This window comes from Prunus persica, chromosome G2, assembly GCF_000346465.2.
Source record: "Prunus persica cultivar Lovell chromosome G2, Prunus_persica_NCBIv2, whole genome shotgun sequence".
NCBI lineage: Eukaryota > Viridiplantae > Streptophyta > Magnoliopsida > Rosales > Rosaceae > Prunus > Prunus persica.
This window is the reverse complement of record NC_034010.1, coordinates 29915211-29942367: the sequence shown is the minus strand read 5'-3', so window position 1 is coordinate 29942367 and position 27157 is coordinate 29915211. Positions and strand designations below refer to the sequence as shown.

The window sequence follows — 27157 nt, the reverse complement described above, 5'->3', positions numbered from 1 at the left end:
TATAAGACGAATGCACATGAAATCAAGCAAGAAATAAACACCGGCATTATGCACATGAAATTGATGTATATAACAAACACCAGCATTATGCATTGACGAGTTTGATTATTAAAAGCTATAAGCCTGTATAGGTTAGGTTTACATGACATCAATTATGCATCTGTAAGAGACTAGAGATGCTTGACGTCCAAACTAAAGACTGAGTTTCATCTTTAAACAAGAGCTTGATATTTCCATTGTTGCTCCTTAGGCTGATTGAAAGGTTGCCCTGACCCTGAGCTTCCTGGGTTCCCTCCATCACGTGCAAAATCTTGTCTGCAAAGCGTTAAGTTTTACTTCACAATTCTAATAAATAATTAAAAGCGTAGTTCAGGGGAAAGAAACAGGAAAACAAAATCAGAAGCCTTTGATCTTACATTCCTTTCTTGTGGCTAAGAATCCCAGATGCTTCTTTTGGAGGCTAAGCATGAGCTGACTATGCTTTGAATATATGCAGGCCCACCCGTATGTTCTGCTTCCTGCTTGCACAAACAAGAATCTATCTTTATTTTTTCATATAACAGCAAAAGCAAAGGTGTTATATTAAAAATCTGTCCTTGCATTTTCTTTTACCAGAAGGAGTGACAACTGATAGCTCGGCTTTTACTTGAAGCAAATTTTGGCTTCTTGGAAAGTAGGCATTGCCCGTAGCTCTTGCTTTGAGCGCTGCAACTCCTCTTAAACCTGGCAACTTGTCATCGAGTTAGTTAACGTGTGTCTTTTATGGGAGAAAAAGAGAGAGGAGGGGTTATCTGAAGATTATGGTGAAGGAAACATTGATCAAAACATTACATGTTGCAGCAGCAGCTGTAAGTGTGATCATGTCGTCGGTTGTTTGGATAGCCAAGCCGGAGTTGATGGCAGAAGAAACATTTGTTTTCTGTGCACCCAATGACTCTGCGGCTTCAGCACATACCGTGGTAACCAGAGCTGCGGCAGAAGCAACGATGTCACCTGTAATGGGGTCGACGTCTTCCGCTGATTCTATGCTGCTGTTCTTGCAGTTGGAAGCAACGCTGGCAATAGCTGCAGCCAAGCGTGTGACAGAAAGGGCTGCATGAACGCTTGCTGTGTGAAGTCGAATATCATCTTTCTTCTTCACTCTCTGCAGTCCGAATATGCTTATTAAGGATTTGCCTCCTAACCATCCCTTTGTGTGCTTGGAGTTCATCTGTGAGAGAGAGAGAGAGAGAGAGAGAGATTTCCTAATTAGACGGGTCATTTTGAAGTGCACATGTGTGTGTGTGTGTGTGTGTGTGTGTGTGTGAGAGAGAGAGAGAGAGAGAGAGAGAGAGAGAGAGAGAGAGAACTAATTACCCATATCGTGTCATCCACCCTACTGATCATAGGGCTTCTAGTACTAGTTTGGGATGGCAACTCATCTATGACTTGTATCTCCAGTTTCTCTTCTGGTTCCCCTGAATTGAACGTGTCTTCCTGTTTCCCTGAGGTCCAGTTGTCATGTGAACCAAACAAGTCCTGTAAAAATTAACGTCATATTTATATGAACTTGAAGACAAGATATACATGATACATGCAAAGTGCCAAGAATTTGAAGACTCTCTCACACTTGATGTAAACATCTGCTGAAAGTTATAGGCTGATGGGCTCCATGAGCGACATAAAAACTCCATGGCATGGACGGGGATCTGTGGAATCTCCGAAGAGCTGCAGCGAGAAGAAGAAGACAACGTTTTTTGTTTTCTCTGTAAGCATTGTTCTGTTCTGTGCCAAGACTCCAGCTTCCCATTCTAATCAACAGTATAATTGGGAAGTCAATTTCTCTTGTTTGTTATTTAAACTTTTCAAGATAAAAGTCTATATGCTGGCTTTAGACTCACTGTGTTAGTTGATTGGTGCTGGGTTTTAAAGGAGACTGATCTGCCTGGCCTAACTGTCCCTGGCATTTCCTCCATGAGAACTCAAATCTTTAGTCAATGCTACCTGTACAAGAAAATTATATATATGGATATAAGCAAAGCCATTTTCGACCAACATTTGATGATTTATATGCATGGGGTTTATGTTTATCTCTTGCATTGCATTAGTAGATTTTTATTCTACAAAACAAAGAAGAGGAATCCGAACGTGAAACAAAAAGGTCAGAGAAGAAGATGATGAACATAACACAAAGTCACAGTAAAGGCGGCTTCTCTTCTCTCTGTAATACAAAAGAAGGAAGAGTTACTTACTGCTCAGAATAATACAAAAGAAGGAAGAGTTGCTTAAATAGGAAAGCTAATGAGAACGCCAGTGTACTTTTATTACTACTTGAGGAAGGTCGCAACTAGAACTGAGACACTTGCCCAAATGGGCTTTACTATATGTAATAAAGCTCCTGGATTTGTCCATTCCGTTTATAATTAGGAACGGGGGTATTTCCAAAAATAATATTCTCTTGATAGCTTGTGAGATTCCATCTCTTTGCCTACTTATATTATATGCGGTTCTTGTGTACGCATGAGACGACTTTTATAACGAGTATCCTTCTCTCTCGTTCTTTTTGTATTGTTGAATCGAATTGATATCTTAATTTTGTGTTGGATTGTATAAACAACGCCTTAGAAAGCTTAAGCAACACTTAAAGATGGGGGAAAATAATGGTTAATGGTTAAAATAACGACATTCTCATCCCAATTGCAATGCCTATTCTCGGGATATGTCAATAAGGCATAGACTAAAGAGGGAGCGAAATTTAATTATTGGTAAAAATAGGCATCATCATCCTATTTTAGGTTAATGGGGCTCTTGGGATCACGTGGGAGCCAAGAAAGATGACCAATTGTGTCTTCTTTGTTCATTTCTTTCTCGTGCCATTTTAGTTTTGCCCAATCGTTCTAATACAACATGCAATGATGCAAAGATTAAGGCAATTGCACATGCAATATATATATAGGGATCCATGCGCCCCCGCCCCTCATGCCATATCCCCATCATTAATCTACAATTTTGATGCACTTAACAATGTGGTCCTTCAGCCTACTACTACTACCACTGCTAATATCATATTAATGGAGCGCTAATCCAAATTGCAAACCAGTTTGCATGCATTGTTTCAAGGTTCAAATGTACGTTTAATTTTTAGAATTTTCGAATTACGGTGTTATTGTGATATGTTTTCTCTGGAAAGTCAAATTGCAAACAGGATCTCTCCCATTGGGGAAAGAATTTTCACTCAAGCCTGCAAAAATTGCATACCAAGGCCAAACGTACAACCTGATTAAAGAAAAGAAAAGAAAAGATAAGATAAGATAAGATTTACAAATTCAAAAATTAGCTTCGTCAACTGTACGCATATAATGGATGACTTAATGAGACGTAAATTCAAAAATAAAACATTCAATGACAAAAATCTCGTTGATTCCACACCCTATATCTGTTCTGTTCAGCAATACATGTGTTTCTGTAGTAGTAAACTTGTTTGCTGCTCGTGACATTATCATGTAACCAAACCAAATGATGGTTGGTTGCAAAGGCAAAAACGACGCAATGACTTGAACCTATACAAGAAAGACACCATAACTGGTATTCCCACGATAAGAACATGTGTTCATGCAGCATGCAGCTTTGAATTATAAACTTCACATTTTCAACTTACTATCCCACCTTACAACACGTATATATGGATGGGGGCTACAACCTTTCTATCTTGTAATCTGCCGCAGAAAAGCTTAGCCCGCACATGTCAAAATAATGATACAATCTTTCTCGTTCGCTGCGTACGACCTTGACATGACAGCAAGACAGGCGAGTTCCAACAAGTCCATCATTCATTTCGGATGGAATAATACTTGTCCGAGAGTGTTGGAGATTTTGAGATTTCATTCATAAGGTTCTTGAACTTAAGGCTGCAATCTCCACCACTGCAGGATAAACAAATATAACAAAGCAGTAGAAGATTCATCAATGTCAAAATAAACACATGCACGCAAAGGAAAGCAAAATACTGGGGAAAGGAGGTCTGACTAATCCAAAGCCCTAATTCAATCCAACCTCTTTACCACCTAGCCAAGGACCACAGTTATTTCTGTTTTACTTAATCACTCCAGTCTATAGAAGACGAACAAATGCACACAAGAATTTCACGCAGAACCTACATCAGGACATAGATAAAAGGCAAAGGGTGAAACCTTATACGATGCAAGGATGCAATTGCTCTAAGAGCGCTGCGAATCATATCTTCATTGCGATCTACTTCTTGCTTGACAGCATCTTGCTTTGGCTTAAAGTTAATAGTTTTTTGGAGAGGATCCACCAATGAGTCCAGCACTGAAGGAGAGAAAATTTTACATTACATAATATACTGCAGACGATCCGAATATTGGGGGGGGGGGGGGGGGGGGGGGGGGGGGGGGTGAGATCAGTAAATTAACTGACCGGCCAGAACAGCAGATGGACACTTGTCCGCAAGCTTTGAGAGGATAAGATGACAAGGCATCTTAACATCATAATGATCTGGAAAAGCAAAATCCAATTCAGTTAGGAAGGTAATAAATTTAACAAGCACCACATGTTAACCATACATCTTCAAATTTGCATAAACCAAAACTAAACTCACCGTCCAAACCAGATCTAAGATAAGGAACAATAAAAGATGAAGGGTTCACTTGATCAAGACAACTGTCCAGCAATGTGTCCACACATTCAAATGCAGCCTTCCTTAACTCAAGCCCATCATCCACAATGTGCTTAAAAGGGCCAAGATCAACTGTCCTGATCAATTCTTTCTGCACCCAGAATTTTCATGTTAAATAAGATAACAACTCAAGAATAACACAGGAAACAAATTAACGAATGATAGAAGGTGGTGTCGCGTAAAACATGGAGCACAGCAGTATTAATACCATGAATGTCCTATATTCTGTAAAGGCACTCTATATCATACATGCATCAACTGTGTAACATAGAGATAAACTTCAAAACACTCCACCAACCTTGATGACAGTTTGGTCATAAAGAAGTGGCAACAGCTCTGGAAGAAGCCCCTTAATCAGGTTTGGCTTATTGTGGGCAAATGTACTTAAAGCCAACACAGCCGCACGCCTAACATGCTGCATGGAGTCATAGCAAATCAGTCACCACAAAGTCAACCAACCTAGAACATAAAACAATACTGAAAAGAGAAACAATCAAGGGGGGAAAAAACAAAAAAGATGGCATAAACCCAAACACTTAGTTTATCAAGCACTAGAAATCTGAGACTTACCCGGTCATCATCCTTAATAAGCATCAGGAATGATGAGATTTCAGGATATAAAATCTCATCTATCTTCTCTGGCCTCTCAACTACTGAATATTTAACTGCAATGACAACAGTAGCTCTTGTGAAAGCAGCTGGGCTGGTTGTTCGCACCTATAGGGAATTAGGATTAGAAACATAGATATGCAACCCATCAAATAATCTCAACTCATAATCTTATGGAGAAGGCACAGGGTCATTTGACCAGATACCTTAAGTGCAGGAACAAGTTTTGCAGGTTCAATAAGTGCAATTTTACCCAGACATTCAGCTACTACATTGCGAACGCCTTCTTCCTCGCTTTCACAGTGATTAAAAAGTAAATTAAGTATCTTCTCAACACTCGAATCCTGAAACTCTGCTTTATCGACAGACTGCCTTACTATGACCTGAAAAATGGTTGAAATAAACTTAAACCCAACAGAAAAAACATTTCAGGAAACAAAATCAGGCTCTTAAAGTTCAGAAGAATGCACCTCCTTCAGAGAATGAAGCAAGAGATACTGTTTTTTCTGTTGATTGTCAATCTGGTCCAAAATAAAAGGCAAATACTTGAGCAGGTTACCAACAGCAATATTGCCAAGAGCGTAGGAGGCTGCAGATTTAATCTCTTCAAAAGGAGATTGAAAGGACTCAATGACAATATTCTCTATATGGTCATGGGAGCTTAGATCTTTCCTCCTTCCAATCTCCCCGAGACACAGCAAAGCAAGGTGCTGCTTAGCCTATATCATATGAAGAAAGCAATTATACTGGGCTCAAATAAAAGTTATACATTAACAAAAAAAAAAACAATAAATCAACTAGATTCAATCAATCTACCCCAAATTTATAACGAGAGTTTGCCTACCACCAAATTGCCTTCATTTTTTAAGATTACCAAATAATAATAAATCGTGAAAAGTTAATTAGTCCATCCCTATTTGCTTACAAAAACCAAAACACTGTAATCTGTGAAGATAACCCTAACTGAGTTGTTTTCTTTTGGGAGGGGGGAACTTACTGAATTTGTACTGCTGTCATCTTTGAGAATTTCAGTTAGCATGTTCACGGTAGATGAACATTGCTGATCACCAGCAGCAAGGCAAAGGACAGCCACACATTGAGCTATTGAATACAAAGCTTGTTTTGCAACCCCACCTGACTGGGGAGATGGTTTAGCACTTGATAGCAGAGAGTCTAGTAAGGTATCAAAACTTGTGTTTGCAGAATACACCAAGGAAGCAAAAAAGTTTTGCAAAGCCTGCAATATCCAACAAAGAATGTTCTCAAACATGTGCAAAGTTTGTAGATCAAGACAAAACACCAGTTAGATAGATAAAATTACCAAAAGGGCTTGCCCCTGCAGCAATGAGCTCTTAATTAACGTTAGTGCTTGCGGAAGAACTTTGTTTCTAACAGCCAAACCAACAACCGGGCTTGACCTGTCTGCCATCAAGGTGCAGCAGAGTTCCAGGGCGAGGGCCGTCATATGCAAGTCCGAATCACTGGAAATGGGTATTAGATAGACACTAGGGTTCAGAAACTAAACCACCCAACCACCAATCACACAAAAATTTGAAAAGAACAAAATAAAATTGGTGGAAGTAGCAAGAGAAACCTTATCAGTGTGGCAAGTTCTACAATAATAACTTCATAAGCAGATGAGCCAATTTTATCTCCATAAGCAACAATTAGGGAATTCAGGGTCCCCAATGTTGCCTGTCTTAGAGGCCGATTAGCCTGATTTCCACAAAGGCAAAGAATATTAAGATTAATTTCATAGGTCTTTGAGCGATTCTAAGAAAAATCTCATAAAACATTTTGTAAAAAAGGTTATGAATTCAACAACAAATTAAGAAAATTTCCATACCTTCCTTAAGAATGCAGTCAACTCTGCAATCACTTGCTCCAACACACATGATAGATCTATTTTCAGTGGAGAAGCAGCAATGACAGCAAATGCCTGGATGCAAAACACTTAAGGTCTTAGAAACTTAACACATGTACATAATAATACGGAGTCCCAAATGTATATCTTCAGAAAAGAAAGGCCAAAAAATAGACATCAGCATACAGATGGCAAACGAACAGTCACACCCAGTCACAAAAATGAGCAAAAGAAATACCTTCACAGCTGTAAGTCGAGTGATCTCATTTCCCATCCGATCAACCAGTACAGGAAGGCATACAGGTAGTTCAACATCAAGGTTATCACCAAATGTTGACACAACTAGACCCATGCAAGATATAGCACATTCCTTTACCTCCTGCATAAGAAGAGGCATGAGCCACAATACAGACAAAAACAATTAAGAAGTAAATATAAAGTAAAATTTAAGAAATTTTACTGACCTGATCTTGATCTTGGTTTGTCAAGCGTGACATTATGGCATTATATATTGGATGAACATAAGGTTTGAAATCAAAACCATCCCCCTACATGGAAAAACCAAATCATATAAGTAGAGAATGGTTTAATTGCGCCACAAGAATAAGATTGCCAACTAATTTACCTCAATATTCGGCCGAACGACACGGACAAGTTCCCCACACACCCTTAATGCCTCAGCTGTGACTTTGTAATAACGCTCTCCCACAGCAGATAAAACAGGACTAGAAAGAGCCTGCAAGAATATGAGTTTATATTTTATAACGTCCCCACACCAAATGCAACTTGTGGTCTACTTCACTTTTTTTTTAAAATAAGAAACTTGTGGTCTATTTCTCGATATCATATCAGCGTATTCATAACATAGCATATTCGTACGAGTTACTGCACTTACCTCGATATAAGGATGGAAAACAGAAGGAGAGTGTGAAGCCAGCACCAATCGTGCAAATATAAGAGCTTCAATCTTCAAATTGGAGGTAGAAGACTTATCCTAGAAAAAATTAAAAGGAACCCCCCAAAAAAGAAAAGGGAACAAATGTCGGCATCAGAAAAAAAAAATTTATATTAGTTCAAAATACACTTCCAATTTGAGACAATTTTACTTACACTTAATGCCTTTTCAATTCCTGGAATGAGTGAACCAATGTGATCAGCCAGGCAATCTGGCAAGACCACTACAAGCTCTTTCAAAACAGAAAACGTGCCAACCTGAAAATAGATAAATGTTATAGTTCATAACATTCCCACAACGGACAATCCAAAAGATACTTAAAAAATCCTACCTTTGTCTTGATAGATTTCTCACGTAGCTGCCTATTTATAGATCTGACAATCTTTGGCACTTCTTGCTTCAATAACCATCTTGGACTGTAAAACATGCCAATAATTTAGCAGAGGCATCTAATAACTCAGAACTAGGACAAGTTCAATTCCCTAGTTAAGAATCTAAGATTTAAAAAACCACACTCAACCGAGCAAATGCTAGATAAGAGGCAAAAGAGAAAACAAACTGCATGTACTTTGACACTCAGATAACATTACAAGTTTACAACTAAGTTACCTCTGTTCATTTATCTCAATCTGTCCTTTTGTAACATTTCCAGTCTGCTGCAACAGTTCAATGAATGTATTGAAAACATCCATCTGCAACAAAATAATATCAGATAATTAATCCCGTGAAGCTTAATGAGAAGATCCAATGACATTCATTCTGGTTTACCTTGACATTTTCCTCCCTCTCTTTAAACCTGTCAATTAATTTTGGACAAGCCTGCGGAAAAGCAGAAAGTGTTTAATGATTTCATTGAAGGACTATCTGAGAATTGAAGGAAATTAATCATCACACTTCAAGTCGACGAGAGATCCATACCAAGTAAAATGCAAAATCATAATGTTACAAATATATCAAAAACACAAGAGAGCACCCAAAAACATAATGAGAAGTTTCAAGAGAAATTGCAAAGATACCTCCTCATACAGCTTTGAAAGCATCTCAGGACGGGAAACGATTAATGCCGCTAAGCATTTAGCTGCTGCTCTTCGGACTTTCCAGCTTACATCTTCATCATCCGTATATTCAGTCGCACTCTCACTACAACATAATAAAGCCAGCATGTTTAGAAATCATAAAGTGTACATGTGATTCTGAATCAAACATAACCTCAAACAGATTGAAAACATACTCATCTTCTTCCTCCTCGTGCGTTTCATCATCAGTATCCTCCTCCATGTTATCAGTGAAGTTCGGGTCATAACTTAGATATTCCAAATTAAGATGAAGAATTTCATCACAATAGGAAGAAATATCCCTGGGGCACCTAAGCAGAAAACTTTCTAATGCCTGCAGTCAAAATAAAGCATATATGAACAAAACCAATATATATGTATATAAAAAATTGGTTTAGACATAACATACCTTTCATATAATCCTGGAAATCTAATGAAAAATACCAACACAACAAAGAAAATCATACATACAGTACCTGCAAGCTGTATTCACGAAGCTCCTCATCATTCTCTGATGCACTTGTGCAGTAATTAATTAGCACTGGGACAGTGTCAGAAAGATGGGGTCCAAAACGATATCCAACAGCACGACTGCACACCATAATATCAAACTAGTTACCAAAAGTAAGTTATCTCTAGACCGTAAGCACATTACACGGTATCTAAGACTAAAGTCAGATACTTGTAATACGTGAGAAACTACGTTGACAGTGAAGTCATGTGTTCCACTCTTTTTTGCCCATGTATGCGCCCCACTTGAAAGTCAAGCAAATCAGCAAAAGAATGCATACCATAAAGCTCACCTTAAAGCACCAATCATCTGAATATTTGTACGAGTCATTTCTGATTTTGAGCTTTTATTTCTCAAGTTCTGAACAACTTCAACTGTTGCCTTTGCTAACAAATCATCTGACAAGCTCGAAGCAAGAGAAGCTAAAGGCAAAACAATTTGTCAAGTTCAATCTACCATTCAATTTACGAAACAAAACAAGGAAAATCTACATCTAATTTCTCAATACCAATTTCAACAAGTATGAACAATAGTAGTACGATAGAACCAAATCAAACAGGTTTCTACGTAGATGGTAATTTATGCATATTTCTTCATAAAATTTGGTTAGTCACAAGCCTCAGAAACTATTAGAATTCAGAAATAAGTACACCACTAAGAACCCAAACCAGAACCCTTAGTTCTGAATGGTAAACAAAAACCCAAAATAGTAATTTTTTATTTTATTTTTAAAAACTGACTAAATGTGAGGGGCAACAGTCAATCCAAACGGCCTTCAGATCTTCGAAAAAACTAATACATGTTTGAGGTAAGCAAAAGTGACTGCAAGGAATCCAGTGAATCTTACCAATGCATGACACAGTTTTCTTCCTGACACCGGCTTGAGTGGAACTCAACTGAGACAAGAGAGCACCTAATAGCAGCTCATGGTCGGTTGCCATTAGATTGCCAAACTTATGAAGAACATCACATAAGATATCAAGACTTTCACATTTTATCTCTTGGCTCATTCCCTGGGATAAATTAGAGCACACAGATTAGCAAGAAAAACCAAAAGTTGGCATCTAGAAATAGCAATGCAATGGAATAAATGAATGAATTAGATAGAGAACAGATGATAGCAGAGGAAATGAAAGATAATATAAATTGATTCTGACTAATCTCCAGTTTTTTCATTGAATTTAACCACTAGTTAATAAGCCCTCGATTTGATTCTAAAACTCAAGAATCAATGGAGAAAGAGAGTCACTGATCCATTCAACCAAGGGACATGAACTCATTTTCACTAATTTTAATTATGGTGTTCCAGTCCTTTATAAACATGGCCTATAAACCAGTTTTCCTTCTAAATCAAGTTGGTTTAAGCATCAAACAAAATTGAAACAAATACAAAAAGAGAGAGCTCAAATGTCCACGTGGAACAAAAACAAAACCAACTTATGCACATCAGTTCTTTGTGCTCCTAAATTTGTAATTTCTAAAGCCTTTTCAATGTTTATACAGCTTTAGTACTTTCCAAAGGGTGATAATTTACAAATTAGACGCATCTCTAAGGCCATCATGGATATAATTTTCTAGACTACATATGCAAATCATCAATCTTGTTAGGTGCTTCATCTCCAAGTTAGTAGCATCCAACATATCTTATTAATTGATAAAGGGAGCCTTGACCCAAAAAGGAAAAAAAAGTCTATAATAAAGTGACAAAAGATAAGAGTTACTAACTCACTGGGCCAGTAATTCCATTAATCAACTGTGGCAAAATAGACAGAAGAATAGACTGTGCAAGAGATTGAGTAGAAATTTCAGCAATAATAGTCTTCAAAGCTATGCTTGCAATGTCACGATGCTGATCCTTCTCCTTTAGCAATTTCTCACAAAGTTTATTTGTCATCTCCACAACTCGTTGCTCGCTGACCTTCTTAACTAATGGAGCAAGACTGTGGTATGACATAAAAACAACAAATAAATAATCAAACTAAAAGTTGTATAAATTTGCTACTATAGCATCTGTATCACATAACTTTTTCTATTTTTTCACTCATTTTAACATTGATACACCGAGAGAACATAAGGCATCGACAGCATGTCATGCCTACTTTTGATTTGTAAACCACTTCAAATTTCAGGGACATGGTACTTGAAATCACCCATGCCTGAAATGTGCTGGGAGACTTCCATAACATTCTACTAATTACCTACAATCTGCGTCAATATGTCTAGAAACTTATACAAGGTTACTTTACATGCAAAGAAGTACCAAAGCATTACGAGTTTGTATGCTTGTTCATTACAATTCAACACGAGTTACATAACAATCACCCAGAACACTGGCCAGAATATTTGTACAACTACAACCACAATAATGAATGCTGAATAGAATTAAACCAGATACATATTCCATACCATTTCACAGCCAATCCAGATACATCACCCGCAACGTCATCAAGTTGCTGAATTATAATATTTGACAACTTTATCTCTAGATCACCATCAGCTTTAAAATTTTCTTTGTTTAATTCGCTCAACAAATCAGATGTTGCCATATATCTGAAATCCTTATCTTTGCCGGTCATCTGAAAAACAAACTCGAACAAGTCAAAATGTATCACACATGCAGCACAGCCGAAAGACGCAACCAGTAAACACACATTCATCTTCCTTTAGCCAGAAAACACCTAAGATGATCACACCTTTTCCAGTATGCCGGTCATTGCTAGGTTCGCCATCTTGGCGATACTATATGAAGGGTACTGTGTGCAGCGAACTGAAGAAAAAATGTTATGCTCGCCTATATCAAAATCTGACAAGAAATAAAAAGAAAATTCAAGTATTAGATAATCAGAGATTATGAAACCCAGTACACATACTACATGTACATAAAAGAAAAATAAACTACCATACTATTTAACCCAACACGAAAAAGAAACCCCAGCGGCCTAATCAATAATAGCAACAAGTTTATAACTACGAAAAACACCAATTACACAAAATCGGAAAACTAACCCTAGCGACATTGTCAAACTAAAAGCTAGCGATAAGCAAAGCTATAAAGTATATATAGATTGTATAGGGTAACAATGTATGGCAAACTTCAATGCATTCAGATACACCATCAGACGCATTCGGCAGAAAGCCTCCCAAATAGTCTATCAAAAATAAATGGTGAAAGAAGGAAAAAACGAGAAGAACAAATTAAATAGAGAGCGGATGGGCAAAAGGGGGAAGATGGAAAAAAGTTGAATCGGTGAAAAGAAAAGTATAAGAAGAGAGAGAAGCTAACCGGCGGTTTGGGACGACCGGCAACGACCGGCGACGAGCTCTCAGTGAGTCACAGTGGAGGGTTGGTTTGGTTCGGAGTTCATTTAGCGTAGGGCATGGTGGAGAGAGTGTAAGGAAGGAATACCTTTTTATATACGTGGACAATCAAAGCACTCGACTTGTATCCCAAGATCCGCAATATCATCCCTCCACCTGGAACTTTGGTATCCCAAATCACGCGCCCAACTAAACATTTTTCTTTTTCTTTCTTTTTATTTCTTTACATTGTGGGGGTTTTTTTTTTTCTTCTTCTTCTTGCCAAAATCCTGATTTTCATACATTTCTTTAAAAATGATCAAATATCATTCTCCACGTTTTACTTCACAAATAACTGTCATTACTTAGCATCCAAGTTCGTTAAAAATAGTCACGTGTAATTATGTCAAATACAATGACCTGATATATTATTTGAAAGATATATAAATGTAACTTGATACGTGTATATTTCTTTCAAATTTTAGTATAACTCGAAATTTGAAGGAAGGTGGACTAAGTTGAGTATAAGGTAAGAAATTAGCAATTGAGTTAAGGGTTGAGAACTTGAGAGACCATCCAAATTTTGAACTAAACATTGATTATCAACTGAAAATTGAAAATCCAAGTAGCTATAGTATTTCTCTTTTTGGTCTAACGATAATGCCTATGAGGAATCCAAATTGCGAAAAAAGTGATTGAGCCCATTATTGTTTGTTTGATTTGCTGGGCTTGGTCCATTGTGAAATTTAATCGGACGGCCCAAATCTCTTAGTATAATTGGAAGATGCGCTTTCAGAAAAAACAAACGAAACCGAAAAGGAAAAAAAAAGGAGTGGTGGTCTCAAACTAACTTTTTACAGCAAAGATAAACATTATCTATATATAAAAAGGTAAAAAACAGAGAATGATAAAGCATTCAAAATATTCAATATTTCGTTAGAATATATATGCATGTAATTAAGTGACACTGAATATTACTAGTTCTCATATATATGAAAATAATACAAATTTTTATTATTAAAATCATTGTCACCATCTCAATCGACATACGTACTAATACTTATCCAGATTTCCTTCACTTTAATTTGATCCGTTTCAACCCCAGAGATTCCAATAAATCATTTCAATTGCTCTGTATATATATATATATCTCATAATCAAATGGATTTGAAAATGAAATTTCTATTAATGAATGCACGGAAATCATTAAACAATGATTTGGGTGGTAAGCAGGGTTTAACTTATATACAAACCACTGCCTTCTTGCCAGCCACCATGCATATTCTTGTGCATGTATTTTGAACACCAAGATGCAGCCAAGAGAATAAACCATTCCAGGAGGAAATGTTTTTTTTTCCTTGATTTTGCCAAGGTATATACGGAGATATTCGTTTGGTGCATCTGTACATGCGTGTTGTTTTCATAAATTTTGTATATTAAATTAAACGGGGATAGCAACCCTTTTAATTAATAAGTGCATGCTGTATAAGTATATGCTGCATTGCATGCGATGGAAAAGTAGTCATGCAGATCGGAGAGAAGAAAGAAATGATGGAGGACGAGAAGTCCAAGGAGGAGATGACGAGAGTCGAAACTCTGGGATTTAATGAACTGCTGAGCTATGCAGACGCATTGGATTGGAGCATGATGTTTTTGGGGACGTTGGGTTCCATTGTGCATGGTATGGCTTTTCCAGTTGGATATCTGTTGCTTGGCAAAGCTCTCGATGCCTTTGGGAGCAACATCAATGACACTGATGCCACGGTTAAATCCCTCAACAAGGTACTGTATGTAAATTAAGTTTAAAAAGCATGCAGGCTTGCTTCACTTCTCTCATGAGCTTTTTTGTTGTTTGTAAATTAGGTTATTCCATATGTGTGGTACATGGCCTTCGCCACATTCCCAGCTGGAATACTTGGTATATATATATTTCATTTCCAACTAGTATTGAATGTCCATGTTAGTAAGATAATAAACCTCTAATCATATCCTGCTGCTTGCTTGGAGGGGAGTTTTGCAGAAATTGGATGCTGGATGTATTCAAGTGAAAGACAAGTGGCACGTCTAAGATTAGCATATCTAAGAGCAGTGCTCAGCCAGGAGATTGGAGCTTTTGATACAGACTTAACAAGTGGCAAAATCATTACTGGAATTAGTAACCACATGAGTATCATACAGGATGCAATTGGAGAGAAGGTTTAATTCCTAGCTACTCTTGCTCATGAGTCATGACAATTAATAATGAATATTAATATCACTCGCATGCGGCATGCAGTTGGGTCATTTTCTGTCATGCCTTGCAACTTTCTTTTCTGGAATTTTGATTGCTGCCATATGCTGTTGGGAAGTGGCACTGCTTACCTTTTTGGTTGTCCCGTTGATTCTTATAATTGGAGCAACCTACACAAAGAAAATGAACGCCATCTCCGCCGCAAGAATGCTTTACCAGTCAGAAGCTACGTCTATGGTAGAACAGGTAACAGCTAGCTAGCCAGCTAGACCCTGCCAGTGCCAAACAACAAAGATATATATATTACTATCTAACTGATTCCTGTATGCATCATCATCACAGACAATATCTCAGATAAAAACAGTGTATGCATTTGTTGGAGAAAAGTCTGCAATCAAGTCTTTCTCAGAGTGCATGGGAAAACAGTATTTGCTAAGCAAAGGAGAGGCTCTAATAAAGGGAGTTGGAACAGGAATGCTTCAATCTGTGTCTTTTGGTTCTTGGGCTCTCGTCATATGGGTTGGTGCTGTTGTAGTCACTGCCACGAGGGCAAGCGGTGGAGATATTATAGCTGCTGTCATGAGCATTCTCTTTGGAGCTATGTAAGCAAGGAAGCAAGCAAGCAAATTTCTATATATGAATTGACTGTTCAATAATTAACCTCAATGAATTGGTTTCTATTGAATTTCAGATCACTCACTTATGCTGCACCCGACATGCAAATCTTCAATCAGGCAAAGGCTGCAGGAACTGAGGTTTTCAAAGTGTTAAACAGAGAGCCAGTTATAAGTTATGATTCAAAAGGGAAGACACTTGATGAGATTTATGGCAACATTGACATACATGATGTGCACTTTTCCTACCCGTCCCGGCCGGAGAGAGCCATTCTACAAGGATTTTCATTGTCAATCCCAGCTGGACAGACAGTAGCCTTTGTGGGCAGCAGTGGGTGTGGGAAGAGTACTATCATCTCCCTTGTCGCAAGATTCTATGATCCCTCAAAAGGTCTGTTGTTGCCTCCCTGCTTTTCAACTCCTTAACCCCACAACTAAGTAGGCAGGCTTTTCTTTGAGTTTCCTTGTTGCACAGAGTTCTTCTTATTGTTACATGAAATTGATAAATGTACGTACGGATGGATATTCAGGGGAGATTTTGATTGACAACCACAATGTCAAGGACCTTGATTTGAAGTTCCTGAGGAAAAACATAGGAGCAGTTTCGCAAGAGCCATCACTGTTTGGAGGGACCATCAAAGACAACATGAAAGTTGGTAAGATGGATGCAGAAGATGAAGAGATCCAGAAAGCAGCAGTTATGGCAAATGCACACTCTTTTATATCCCAACTTCCAGATGACTACTCAACAGAGGTCAGCAACTCAGCTCAACTCATTAAGAGTATAGTATATTAAGACATTATGATAACTTGTGCACTTTGGATGAAATGGGGGTCCAGGTGGGGCAAAGGGGTGTCCAGTTATCAGGAGGACAAAAGCAGAGAATCGCCATAGCTAGAGCCATTCTAAAAAACCCTCCAATTCTTCTGCTTGACGAGGCAACAAGTGCTCTTGATTCAGAGTCAGAGAAGGTGGTTCAAGACGCCCTTGACAAGGCCATGCAGGGAAGGACAGTCATCTTGATCGCACACAGACTATCAACTGTCATTAATGCGGATATGATTGCTGTTGTTGAAAATGGCCAAGTTACAGAAACAGGGACGCATCGTAACTTGCTTGACAGCAGCAAATTCTACAATACCTTGTTTGCTATGCAGAACCTTAACCCCGTTCATGACTCAAGGTTAGTAATATTAATTCACACTTGAAAATCTCCCTTGCTTAATGCTTACACACGTAACGTAATAGCAATAAATCATAACAACCTAACCATTATACAATGTGGACTGAAAAACAGAGACACTAGTTCCTCTCAAGAACCTGCCAACACCCAACAGATTTCTCCCGAAGAGATAGAACAAGCCAAGGAACCTAGGGAGCCTGACAGCCAGCTTAAGGAGTCTCCAAAGCATGAAGAACAGGAAAGAAGAAAAGCAGCTATATTCTTCAGAATCTGGTTTGACTTGAACAAGCGAGACTTTGGAAAGATTGCTCTTGGTTCCTTTGCAGCAGCTTTCTCTGGCATATCAAAGCCTATCTTTGGGTATTGCATTATAACAATCGGAGTAGCATACTACGAGAACGATGCTAAGAGGAAGGTCGAAAAATTTTCAATCGTCTTTTCTGTAATAGGATTTCTTTCATTATTCTCTCACACCGTGCAACATTACTTCTTTGGAATGGTGGGAGAGAAGGCCATGACAAACCTGAGACGAGCTCTCTATTCAGGTATCATACAGTCCTACCCGTAACAATCATCTCATATTTTAAATTCTGCTTCTAGAAGGTAATACAAAACTACAAATTAACACCCATCCATTATAATCTTGCAGGTGTACTACGCAATGAAATCGCATGGTTTGAGAAACCTGAGAACAACATTGGTCCGCTTACTTCACGGATCATCAATGACACCTCAATGGTTAAAACCATCATTGCTGATCGTATGTCTGTTATTGTTCAGTGCATCTCCTCCATACTGATTGCAACAATTGTGAGCATGGCTGTTAACTGGAGAATGGGCTTGGTAGCTTGGGCTGTGATGCCTTGCCACTTCATTGGTGGTCTGATTCAAGCCAAGTCTGCTAAAGGATTTTCAGGTGACGCAGCTGCTGCACATTCTGAACTTGTTACTCTTGCTTCTGAGTCTGCAACCAACATAAGAACCGTTGCATCCTTCTGTCATGAAGATCATATACTCAGAAAAGCCAAAATATCTCTGGAAAACCCCAGGAGAAAGTGCAGGAGAGAAAGTATTAAGTACGGCATAATTCAGGGTGTTTCCCTTTGCTTATGGAACATCGCACATGCTGTTGCATTGTGGTATACAACAGTCTTGGTTGATAGACATCAAGCAAGCTTTAAAAATAGCATAAGGTCATACCAGATTTTTTCTCTTACAGTACCTTCAATCACAGAATTATGGACACTGATTCCCACTGTCATCTCGGCCATCAGTGTGCTAACTCCTGCATTCCAGACACTTGACCGCAAAACTGAAATAGAACCAGCTATACCAGAAAATTCAAATCTTGACAGAATCAAAGGGAGCATCGAATTTCAAAATATCAAGTTTAATTACCCTTTAAGACCAGAAGTAACTGTCCTGAACAACTTCAGTTTGCAAATTGAAGCTGGAAGAAAGGTGGCCTTTGTTGGCCCAAGTGGAGCTGGGAAATCTTCTGTATTGGCCCTTCTGCTCAGATTTTATGATCCTATGGAAGGAAGAATACTCATTGACAGAAAGGAGATAAGGGAATATAACTTGAGATGGTTGAGAAGACAAATAGGGTTAGTTCAACAAGAGCCTCTTCTTTTTAGCTCCTCAATCAAAGCCAATATCTGCTACGGGACCGACGGGGCTTCTGAGACTGAGATTGTGGAGGTGTCTAGGGAAGCAAACATAGATGAATTCATAAGTAATTTGCCTGACGGATATGAAACAGTTGTTGGGGAGAAGGGCTGTCAACTTTCAGGAGGACAAAAGCAAAGAATAGCCATAGCTAGAACACTGCTAAAGAGGCCTGCAATTTTGCTCCTGGACGAAGCAACAAGTGCCCTTGATGCTGAATCGGAGAAATCTGTTGTGAGTGCACTGGCTGCTATAAATTTGACAAACAATGGGGGCATACTGTCAAAAACCACACAAATTACAGTCGCACATAGGCTTTCCACAATAATAAACTCAGATACCATTATCGTCATGGATAAAGGCAAGATTGTGGAGATAGGTTCCCACTCAGCCCTTATAACAGCATCTGAGGGAGTTTATTCAAGATTATATCAGCTACAGAACTTGGCAGAAGAGTAACATAATACATTCAGTTGCCTTGGAGATGTGCATACAGCAAGGGCACTTAAAAAATCCTTAGGACTATATATTTTTATTTAGGAGCTTAAAGTAATATTCTTGTAGCAATTTCGTATTAAAAGGGGGTGGGACGAGGTTAATGACGTATTAAAAGGGGCGGGACGAGGTTAATGACACAATGAATTGTTGAATAGAGAAGCACAGAAGTTGCAACATATATTCCTATTTATTGATAAATGAATAAATTTGTTCTCGGATGATGCCATTTGGACTCTAAATACAATGTACACAAGAGAATACACTCCCGGATGGAATCAACAAAACTTAAGAAAATAATAGACTAACAGGTAGTCATTCGCTCCATCAACATCAACTAAGAATATAAGAATGTTCCCTTGAGCTCCAGCAGGCTTTATTCCTCACCCTCAAAAGTAAGTACACCCCCAGAAAGCAAGCATAAGGGAGTCACTTTTCGTGCTGTGTCTCCTGCCAAATCTTCCAGGCAGCTAAAAAGCAACTCAAATTGATCATAATGATAACCACGATAGCCTAGATTAAGAGCTTGTAAAACATCACAGCATCCTAGCATCTGAAGAGTAAGAAGATCTGAACCCCTGACTCTCTGGCCATCTTGCACATATGAAATCCACTAACAGTAACACATTTCCTCAATATCAATCCATCATTAGTCAGGATCATTTGTAGAGAAGAGGTCAACACAGAAACTGCAGCCAGAATATCTTCAGAAATCAAATTGTCTTTCTAAGGGTGGGGGACAAGCCTTAAAACGAATATCAAATCATTCTCTTTTAGGCTGCGTTAATTTCAAACATATCTTATCTTTCCCTGTCCTGTCAACACTCACTGCATATAAGTGAACACTAATATAGCCACTTGTTCCTCTGTTCACGTATATTCAGAAGAACAAGAATCCAGATCGCAAATGTTCAACAGGTTCCTCTAGAACTCCAGAAAAACACTTTCTATTGTCTTGAGCAACTCCACTTCCTCCCGATTTGCTATTCCAGTATCAATATAACACAACTGAGATAAAATTATTGCATCAAGTCCAGTCCAAATGAGTAGTCAAACCAAAGGCAAATGTTATATTTAAATAATCATTACCTGGTACTGTGGCTTTTTCAGTGTGTGAACCCCTCTTTTGATGAACTTCTGCCATCCGACCTTTTGTTTCAGTGATCTTTCCAGATCTGCTGTTCTCTGTAATTGTGTGTCACAAGAGTGAAAAGACAATTGTATTCAATAATAAATTGCAAAATACAGATGTTAAACCTAAGATGCTCCACAGATTCCTACGAATTGATGGAACATTACATGGCCAGGGTCCAATATTAAGAGATTGTGCTGCTGCATCCCATTATGTTGATGTTTGACTTGAATCCCAACAACCGTTCTCGAATGTCCATCGTGTTGGAAGTACAAGGGTCTGCTCAAAGAACCTCTCTTCAAATTAGAACAAAATATAAAAATAAAGTGTGCACTCTTGGTACTATAGCTACTAACTGAGATAGAAACTTACGTTTTGTCACTGACAACAACCTGACGATTGCCAGATTTGGTAAAATTTTTATCAGAAAAATAGTTCCAGATCCAATCAATGAGAACCTGATGACCCTTGCTATTTCTTGTAAACTTATTTCCCAAATTCTCATTACTTTTGCTACCCAACGAGTCACCAAGAGGAATACTAGAACATCCAGACTTTTCATCCCCACTGGAACTTGCTTGGGAAACATCATGATTCCTTGCCAATAGATACCTATCCATCGGGCCACAAACCTGAATTGCTTTCCTCTTTCCGCCATTATGTATTCTCTTTACTTCTTTCCCAAGACTTGAACCAGGAAGCAAAGGATAAAATGATTCAAGTTCCTTGGGACCAAAATCTACGATTCTTGCTCGAAGCCCAAAAGAACGGAAAAGGGCAGCACATTCAGTAGTTCCAATCCATTTTTTTGAGCCATAAATATTATTAGCAAAATGATCAGAGCCAAGTTCATCAAATCCCTTTTCCCAAGCAATCTCAAGCCATCTTTGGAGAGATGGAATATCAGGAACAAATCCCCAACCACCAAATAAAACCTCCCGAGCTTCGTGCCTTTGCATAAGCAAGTGGGAGCTAAGCATTTGGATGTTACGCCACCCACAACCCCACCCAACGTCCTCAGATGGAATGCTCTGAAAATGATCAATATAACCGGACACAATACTGGTTGTATTTCCACGTTCTGACTCCAAACAGTCTCTCAGCAAGGCCATCAAGCCATGTTCAATTTCGTAGAAAGTGGTCCTAGTCTGTAAAGCAATCAAGCAAGAGACTTTATCCTCCATGCTAATTTGTGCATCACATCTAGAAATTGGCAAGTCACTGATTGCTTGACTATTCTGCGGGTGTATCCAGTACGAAACTAAGAAGTTAGTAGACAGCTTCAGATTACAACTTAAAAGAAGACTAAAGAAGAAGAAGAAAACAAAGTTGCTGTCCAACCATTTGTTAACGACGTTTCTCTTTTCCCTGAGAAAAACGAATAAAAATCCTTTCTTGCTTATAAAAACCCAAGAAACTTTTGTTTTCATATATGATTTGAATGGGCAAGCCATAAGAAGAGAAAGTAAACGAGAAAGTAAAAGAATACCATGGATGATGATGGAGGTGAAGAAGGGGCAAGAGCAAGTTGTTGGGCAAATTCCAAGTCCCTTGCTGCCAGTTGTTCATCTTCATCCTCGACCTCAAAGTGGCTGTTGGCATGCCTGCAACAATTCATTTTATTTACAAATCACATACATAACCACAATCCAGAAATTTTAAATAAATAAAAAAGGATTAACTTTCTTTGCTTTGCTGCAAATATTTATGCAGCTATATATTATGTGTGTATGAGTTGCGTATTATAATACCACTCAAGTTCTGAGGATGGAACTTCCAGATGACAGAATGGGCAAGACGACGGATCCATGACCTAAATTTTCTCCGAATTGAGCCAAACAGCGGGAAGAAGAAGAAGAAGAAGAAGAAGAACAAATGAAAGAAAATTGTAAGCTCTCCTAGTTTGAATTGCGTGGGCGTTCGTTCATCTTTCTTTCCCGGATCAAGCCAGCCCGACTCTGCTAAAAGGATCGGACTTCGGATTCGGGACGGGGCTGTAATGGGCCTGACTGTGTGCTACAGCCTGTTACAACTATAGCGGAATTGGGCCCATAATGTTAAATGATTTTTTTTTTTTTGGGATAATTCTTTCTATTTTTATTTCCAAAATTAATAATAATTATTAGTTTAAGCATTTTCCCATCTCCTTTTTCAAGTTAAGTTCGGTTCCGTAGGAGATTGAAATTTGAATATATGTTGATTAAAATTTAGTTGTTTTCAAAATCATTATTTAAGTAAAAGGTGATCAACTGCGATTATTCCCTTATCAAGGTGGCAAATTCCAAGTTTTTCTGAGAGAGAGAGAGAGAGAGAGAGAGAGAGAGAGAGAGAGTAATGATCAATAAAATTCAGTAAACTGCTTTAATGATAGTAAACTAGTTATCAGTCATGATATTTACAGTCAGTTAGTCCTCCGTTCAGGGCATTCACAGGAAAATGCATGTTCTTGTCACAGCGTGGCAATGGTTGCTCCAGTTATACACACAGCAATCTTTTTAACTGGGAAGCTCAAGCTTCCCTCTAACACAAGAAATACAAGTAACCCACCAATGACCAAAGCTGCAGTATCATTATGCTTCTTCTTTAGCAAGCACCCTCATTCCACTCTTTGACAGTAGAAGGTCTTTCATTTCTTTATAACTTCTGAGCTCCTCCAGCGCATCAGATGTCTTCCGAGGCATAAAGAAACCAGAAGCTGTAGCAACTCCTCCCTCGTGTTCAGGTTTCACAGACTGGGATGAGTAACAACTTGAATCTTGGCGCAGAGGTGGAGCTGTCCTCAGCATCTGAACCAGAACGCCAACCGCAGCATCATGTGATTTTCTGCCTATTGGCAATGACTGTGATGTATACTCAGAAGCTTTTCTGCCATCAAGATTTTGACTGCACCAAAAACACGAATAGAGAAACATATGTAAGATACTAAGCAAGTAAGCTACGCATATTTGCAACAAGCAACATACTAAATGTAACCTCAGATCAAGTGCATAAGATAAGGCTAGAAAACAAATGCATGGCATATCAATTCAAGTCAATAATAGTAAATAACCCATCGTAACTAGCGAACATCTTATCCGTTTCATCCATTTCAATATACTTGAATTCTTAGTTTTAAATTTTGAATAAGTAAATATAAAAGCATGCATAACTTCTCGATGCATACAAGTAATGGTAGAATACCCAGTCAACTGTCTTTTGAAAATTTGACAGATGCTTATCTCCAATTGAGCCAGCACTAGGAAAGCAACTGTCATTTCAATATCAGATTTTGGTGGCATTTCTTGCGGCCAAAGTGAATCCCTACACGAGCTGAACCAGGAAAATGATAGAGCATGATGGGTAATCATGATCGTGCAAATAAAATGCATTGTTTTTTCTATTTGTATCACAGGGATTCAGGTATTGTGAAATAGATCCAACCATGTTCTGTTTTTTGCTGCTGCTTTTTCTGTCATAAAACTCAGCAATTCAAGAGGCCCGGAACAAATAACAGTTAAGAGTGAGAAACAGAAAAAAGATGCATCCAGAAAAGTAGCCACAGCAATTGTGAAGGAAACAACTTCAATATAAATAATACCATTACTCAAATACAAATTTCCTTAGGCCAAAAATGGGCCATGACCGTACATAGATTTTAACCATAAAGATTAATTTAAGTACCTGACTTGAGAATCTGATGTATCAACATCATCCACGTCAAAAGGACATGAGAACTCAAAACCATCCAAATCATCCTGGAAAGATAATCTACTGGAGCTTCTAGAAAATCCTACACGTGGTGAGCCACTAGAAGACAACAATCCTGAGAACCGCCCTGAATCATCTTTACTGTCTTTCATCACCTATGAAACAATAATAAATGGTCTTACTAGAAAGAATGAAACAAACAGTTTAACTTCAAAACTATAAATGTGGAGTGAAAAAGCTGCTAAACCAGAAAACAGGGACTACCTTCTGACCAACCATATGATTTGATGTTCCAGGGTGCATCTCACCGGCCCTTGAAGCCTCTAATTTTCTAAATGCTCTGATTACGGATGGAGACTCTTGAGAGGAAGCGTCATTCCTTATGCTTCTGGGCGAGAATGGAGGAAGAGAATTTCTACTTGGATCAGAAAGATTGGGGGACAGGTATCTAGGGCTTCTGCTCCCCATTGGAAGAGGGATACTAACAGGGGCAGTTCCTGAACGAATTCGAGTTTGCATAGGATTTAAATTTCCACTGGACAAGTATGTTGGGGGAGATGGGGATGGAGATGGCGAAAATGGAGGTGAAAGCTGATACTCATCGTAACTCATATTTCTCTGATGACCACCTAGAGGTCTATAGTTTTGAACTCTGTTAGCAAATGTATCAATAGGAGGAGATCCAACGTCATGTGACATTGGAGGTGCACGATATGCAGGTGGAGATCCGACTAGGGGTTTATTGTGAATAAAAGGAGGTGGCCTGCAGATGCCACTTGTCCAGCTGTGTGGGCGTTGAAGTGGCACAGTATATGGCGGTGGTATTCCTCCTCGCGGAAAGGAAGTTGCACAAACACCCTTCTCTGATGAGGGGAAAGACCTCAGGGGGTCAGTGGCAGGACTACCAACATAATCTGTAATTATCCTTGGTGGCATTGGTGCTGCAGGCTCAAGATTGAAATCAGATAGTGTTGAACGGTAAGTCACGGATAAAGAAAGGCAGCCAGGATGAGCCTCTACAGGAGCAAAACTGTACTCCTCCATTAGTTCCTCCTCCGCCCTTGAGAATGGATCTCTAAGTGAAGACACCTTGTAAATAATATCAAAATTATAAGTCTGACTAGATGTACTTAGCTGTCTAAAGATCCTATAAGCTGGAAGAAGCCTCATATATGAATAAAGAGTACGTAAAAGTATGATTGACTTCTTGTATGTCTTCTTATAAGAGGCCGAAGTGTCACCAGTTTGGGGAGCCACAACCCGCGGAGTTTCATACCGGACAACCCACCTCTCTATAATCGTCTCAACAGATGTCCCCTCCACAGAATTCACATATAGATTGTCAACGGAAGAAGAACTAGGCCCTCCACGAACAAGTATTATGTCAATTATCATTGGATCCATTACATTTCTGTGCCAAAAATTCAAATTTTCAAGAGCTGCAGGGCGGTCCCCTAGTATTAAGTTGAACCACTTGTCACTCTTTCTCACTTGAGGAACGGATGACAGGTCACCACTGCGATCATGTGGGTGAAGAGAAGGGATCCTAGAGTCCAAAACAATATGCAAGCTCTTCAGTAGAAACTGGGAAACTATCTGTTCCAATTTCCCTGATTCGAGCTGAAAATTATTCTGAAAATCCATAATTCTTAAAACTAAATCTCTAACTAGACTCCAAGTCCCTCTTAAACAGCATTTCAGTCAGAAGCAATCGATACCACAAAAACCACTCCTTGCCCAAATCACTTAAACACGAAAACCCGAATTCTGATGAAGTCTTGCACTTGCATTGAACTATACAACTGTTCGATGTGTACCAGTGTATTCTCTGATTAAACGAAGAGACATAAGCAGAGAAAATGAAATACCCTCTTCAAGGAAGCTTTATGAACCGTAAATGTGTACAGAGAAGTAAGAAATTCAACAATTGACCTTGATGATGATGCAAGAAGCAACCAGGCAGCTACTCTGTATAAAGAGATTGAGCAAAATCAAATGACCCATATAAACGAAAATAAAAAATTGAACATATAAAGCATTCAATCACCCATGAGCACCGGAAAGTAACGGATCAAGCATATGGGTCTTCGGATGATCCAAGAACATCAAGAAATTAGCAACAATCATAGCAGTATCAATCAGACGACATGAAAAATCAGAGATCTTGAAAAAGAAAACCCAGGATGATATTGGAAACGTAGTAGAATAATATAATATAAAAAACATGCATATCAAATGAAAAACTTACCGAAAGAAAAGAGCGAAGGTAATTGATGTTCTTCTTCTACAATGCAAGAGACAGCAACGTCGAGGATTGCGTAGAGCACAAAGAGCCCACGCAGTGTATCTTTCTCTTCCTCACTTTGTTGAAGTACACATTTCAAATTGCTTTGAATAAAAAAATCTCTCAATCATTTGTCTTGCTTTAAGTTATGTCATTGCAATAGACTGGCCGGAGGGGATAAACTTAAAAGGACGATCAATTTATTATTATTATTAAAACTAAAAATACCCCGGAGGTGAAATTAAATTAAAATACCCCTGAGTTGATTATGTGTTTTTTCTCTTTCAAGTTATCATTTAAAGAGTAAATTTTTAACATTTTTATAAAGAAAAAAACAAAATTCTTGCAATCTAAAATAAACAAGACATTAGCAAATAGTGGCTTTTTTGTTAATGGGTAATAAAACCCTAAGCCCATCACATAGAATCTATAAACTGAGCCCAGTCCATTATCGTCTTTTCATACTGAAGCCCATTATAATTTTTCTTTTTCTTTTTTCTTTTCTTTAAATTTGGTAGTTGCCTACTATCTACGAAGTTTTCTGGGGAGGACGGAACTTTGGGCCAATGGATTTTCCCAAAGGCAAGAGTTGACAAATGCATGGTAATTTTAGTGGGAAGGGACCCCACCCACCCCCCCTTATTCCCCTAATCCTTCTACCGACACCAATCAAGCTGACGATTCACCATTATTTTATTTAATAATCATGATATAATGCAATGCATGTTCAGTGCTCACCAAGTCATAATCCATGCCTCACCAGCGTACACTCTCAATTTCACCAGGGTCCACTAGTTCATTCTCAAGCAAGTCTCCAGGGCCACGCGGTTGAGATAATAGAAAAGGAAAATGGTCATCGTTTGAAGCAGGTAATATAGTTTGTTTTTTTATTTTACC

General features: G+C 38.5%; 5 protein-coding genes across 8 annotated transcripts; 1 reads left to right on the top strand and 4 right to left on the bottom strand.

The window, feature by feature from the left end:
- On the bottom strand, positions 72-2146 carry LOC18786845 (VAN3-binding protein). The gene is made up of 7 exons (XM_020558152.1): positions 1881-2146; positions 1608-1790; positions 1357-1518; positions 832-1210; positions 613-723; positions 417-518; positions 72-315 (listed from the first exon to the last, which is right to left on the bottom strand). The coding sequence occupies exons 1-7, from the start codon at positions 1953-1955 to the stop codon at positions 149-151; spliced, it is 1179 nt and encodes a 392-aa protein (XP_020413741.1). The 5' UTR covers positions 1956-2146; the 3' UTR covers positions 72-148.
- Positions 3297-13458, bottom strand: LOC18786212 (cullin-associated NEDD8-dissociated protein 1). The gene is made up of 29 exons (XM_020557493.1): positions 12953-13458; positions 12363-12472; positions 12076-12245; positions 11399-11609; positions 10517-10682; positions 9962-10091; positions 9635-9749; positions 9335-9492; positions 9120-9243; positions 8872-8922; positions 8713-8795; positions 8435-8519; positions 8259-8360; positions 8044-8142; positions 7774-7884; positions 7613-7696; positions 7387-7527; positions 7131-7223; positions 6879-7000; positions 6606-6765; positions 6282-6521; positions 5755-6003; positions 5491-5667; positions 5246-5392; positions 4974-5090; positions 4598-4766; positions 4417-4494; positions 4170-4308; positions 3297-3902 (listed from the first exon to the last, which is right to left on the bottom strand). Exons 2-29 carry the CDS (start codon positions 12396-12398, stop codon positions 3806-3808), a joined length of 3654 nt encoding a protein of 1217 aa, XP_020413082.1. The 5' UTR covers positions 12399-12472; positions 12953-13458; the 3' UTR covers positions 3297-3805.
- LOC18785885 (ABC transporter B family member 19) lies at positions 14517-19381 on the top strand. Its single transcript, XM_007219601.2, has 10 exons — positions 14517-14748; positions 14830-14884; positions 14987-15162; positions 15242-15442; positions 15539-15798; positions 15888-16201; positions 16341-16564; positions 16651-16994; positions 17109-17539; positions 17644-19381. Exons 1-10 carry the CDS (start codon positions 14518-14520, stop codon positions 19119-19121), a joined length of 3714 nt encoding a protein of 1237 aa, XP_007219663.1. The 5' UTR covers position 14517; the 3' UTR covers positions 19122-19381.
- On the bottom strand, positions 19329-22536 carry LOC18787081 (zinc finger with UFM1-specific peptidase domain protein). 3 transcript variants are annotated; one of them, XM_020557496.1, is made up of 6 exons: positions 22041-22536; positions 21779-21893; positions 20662-21527; positions 20457-20568; positions 20247-20342; positions 19329-20165 (listed from the first exon to the last, which is right to left on the bottom strand). In XM_020557496.1, exons 1-6 carry the CDS (start codon positions 22097-22099, stop codon positions 20082-20084), a joined length of 1332 nt encoding a protein of 443 aa, XP_020413085.1. In that variant the 5' UTR covers positions 22100-22536; the 3' UTR covers positions 19329-20081. The 3 variants fall into 3 exon arrangements, with proteins under 3 accessions (XP_020413085.1, XP_020413086.1, XP_020413084.1); XM_020557497.1 differs by having other exon boundaries at positions 20662-21437; XM_020557495.1 differs by lacking the exons at positions 21779-21893; positions 22041-22536 and having other exon boundaries at positions 20662-21762.
- Positions 22625-26414, bottom strand: LOC18785209 (autophagy-related protein 13a). Of its 2 annotated transcripts, none has more exons than XM_007220478.2 (4): positions 26225-26414; positions 24241-25944; positions 23950-24131; positions 22625-23172 (listed from the first exon to the last, which is right to left on the bottom strand). In XM_007220478.2, the coding sequence occupies exons 2-4, from the start codon at positions 25618-25620 to the stop codon at positions 22860-22862; spliced, it is 1875 nt and encodes a 624-aa protein (XP_007220540.1). In that variant the 5' UTR covers positions 25621-25944; positions 26225-26414; the 3' UTR covers positions 22625-22859. The 2 variants fall into 2 exon arrangements, with proteins under 2 accessions (XP_007220540.1, XP_020413083.1); XM_020557494.1 differs by having other exon boundaries at positions 24241-25939.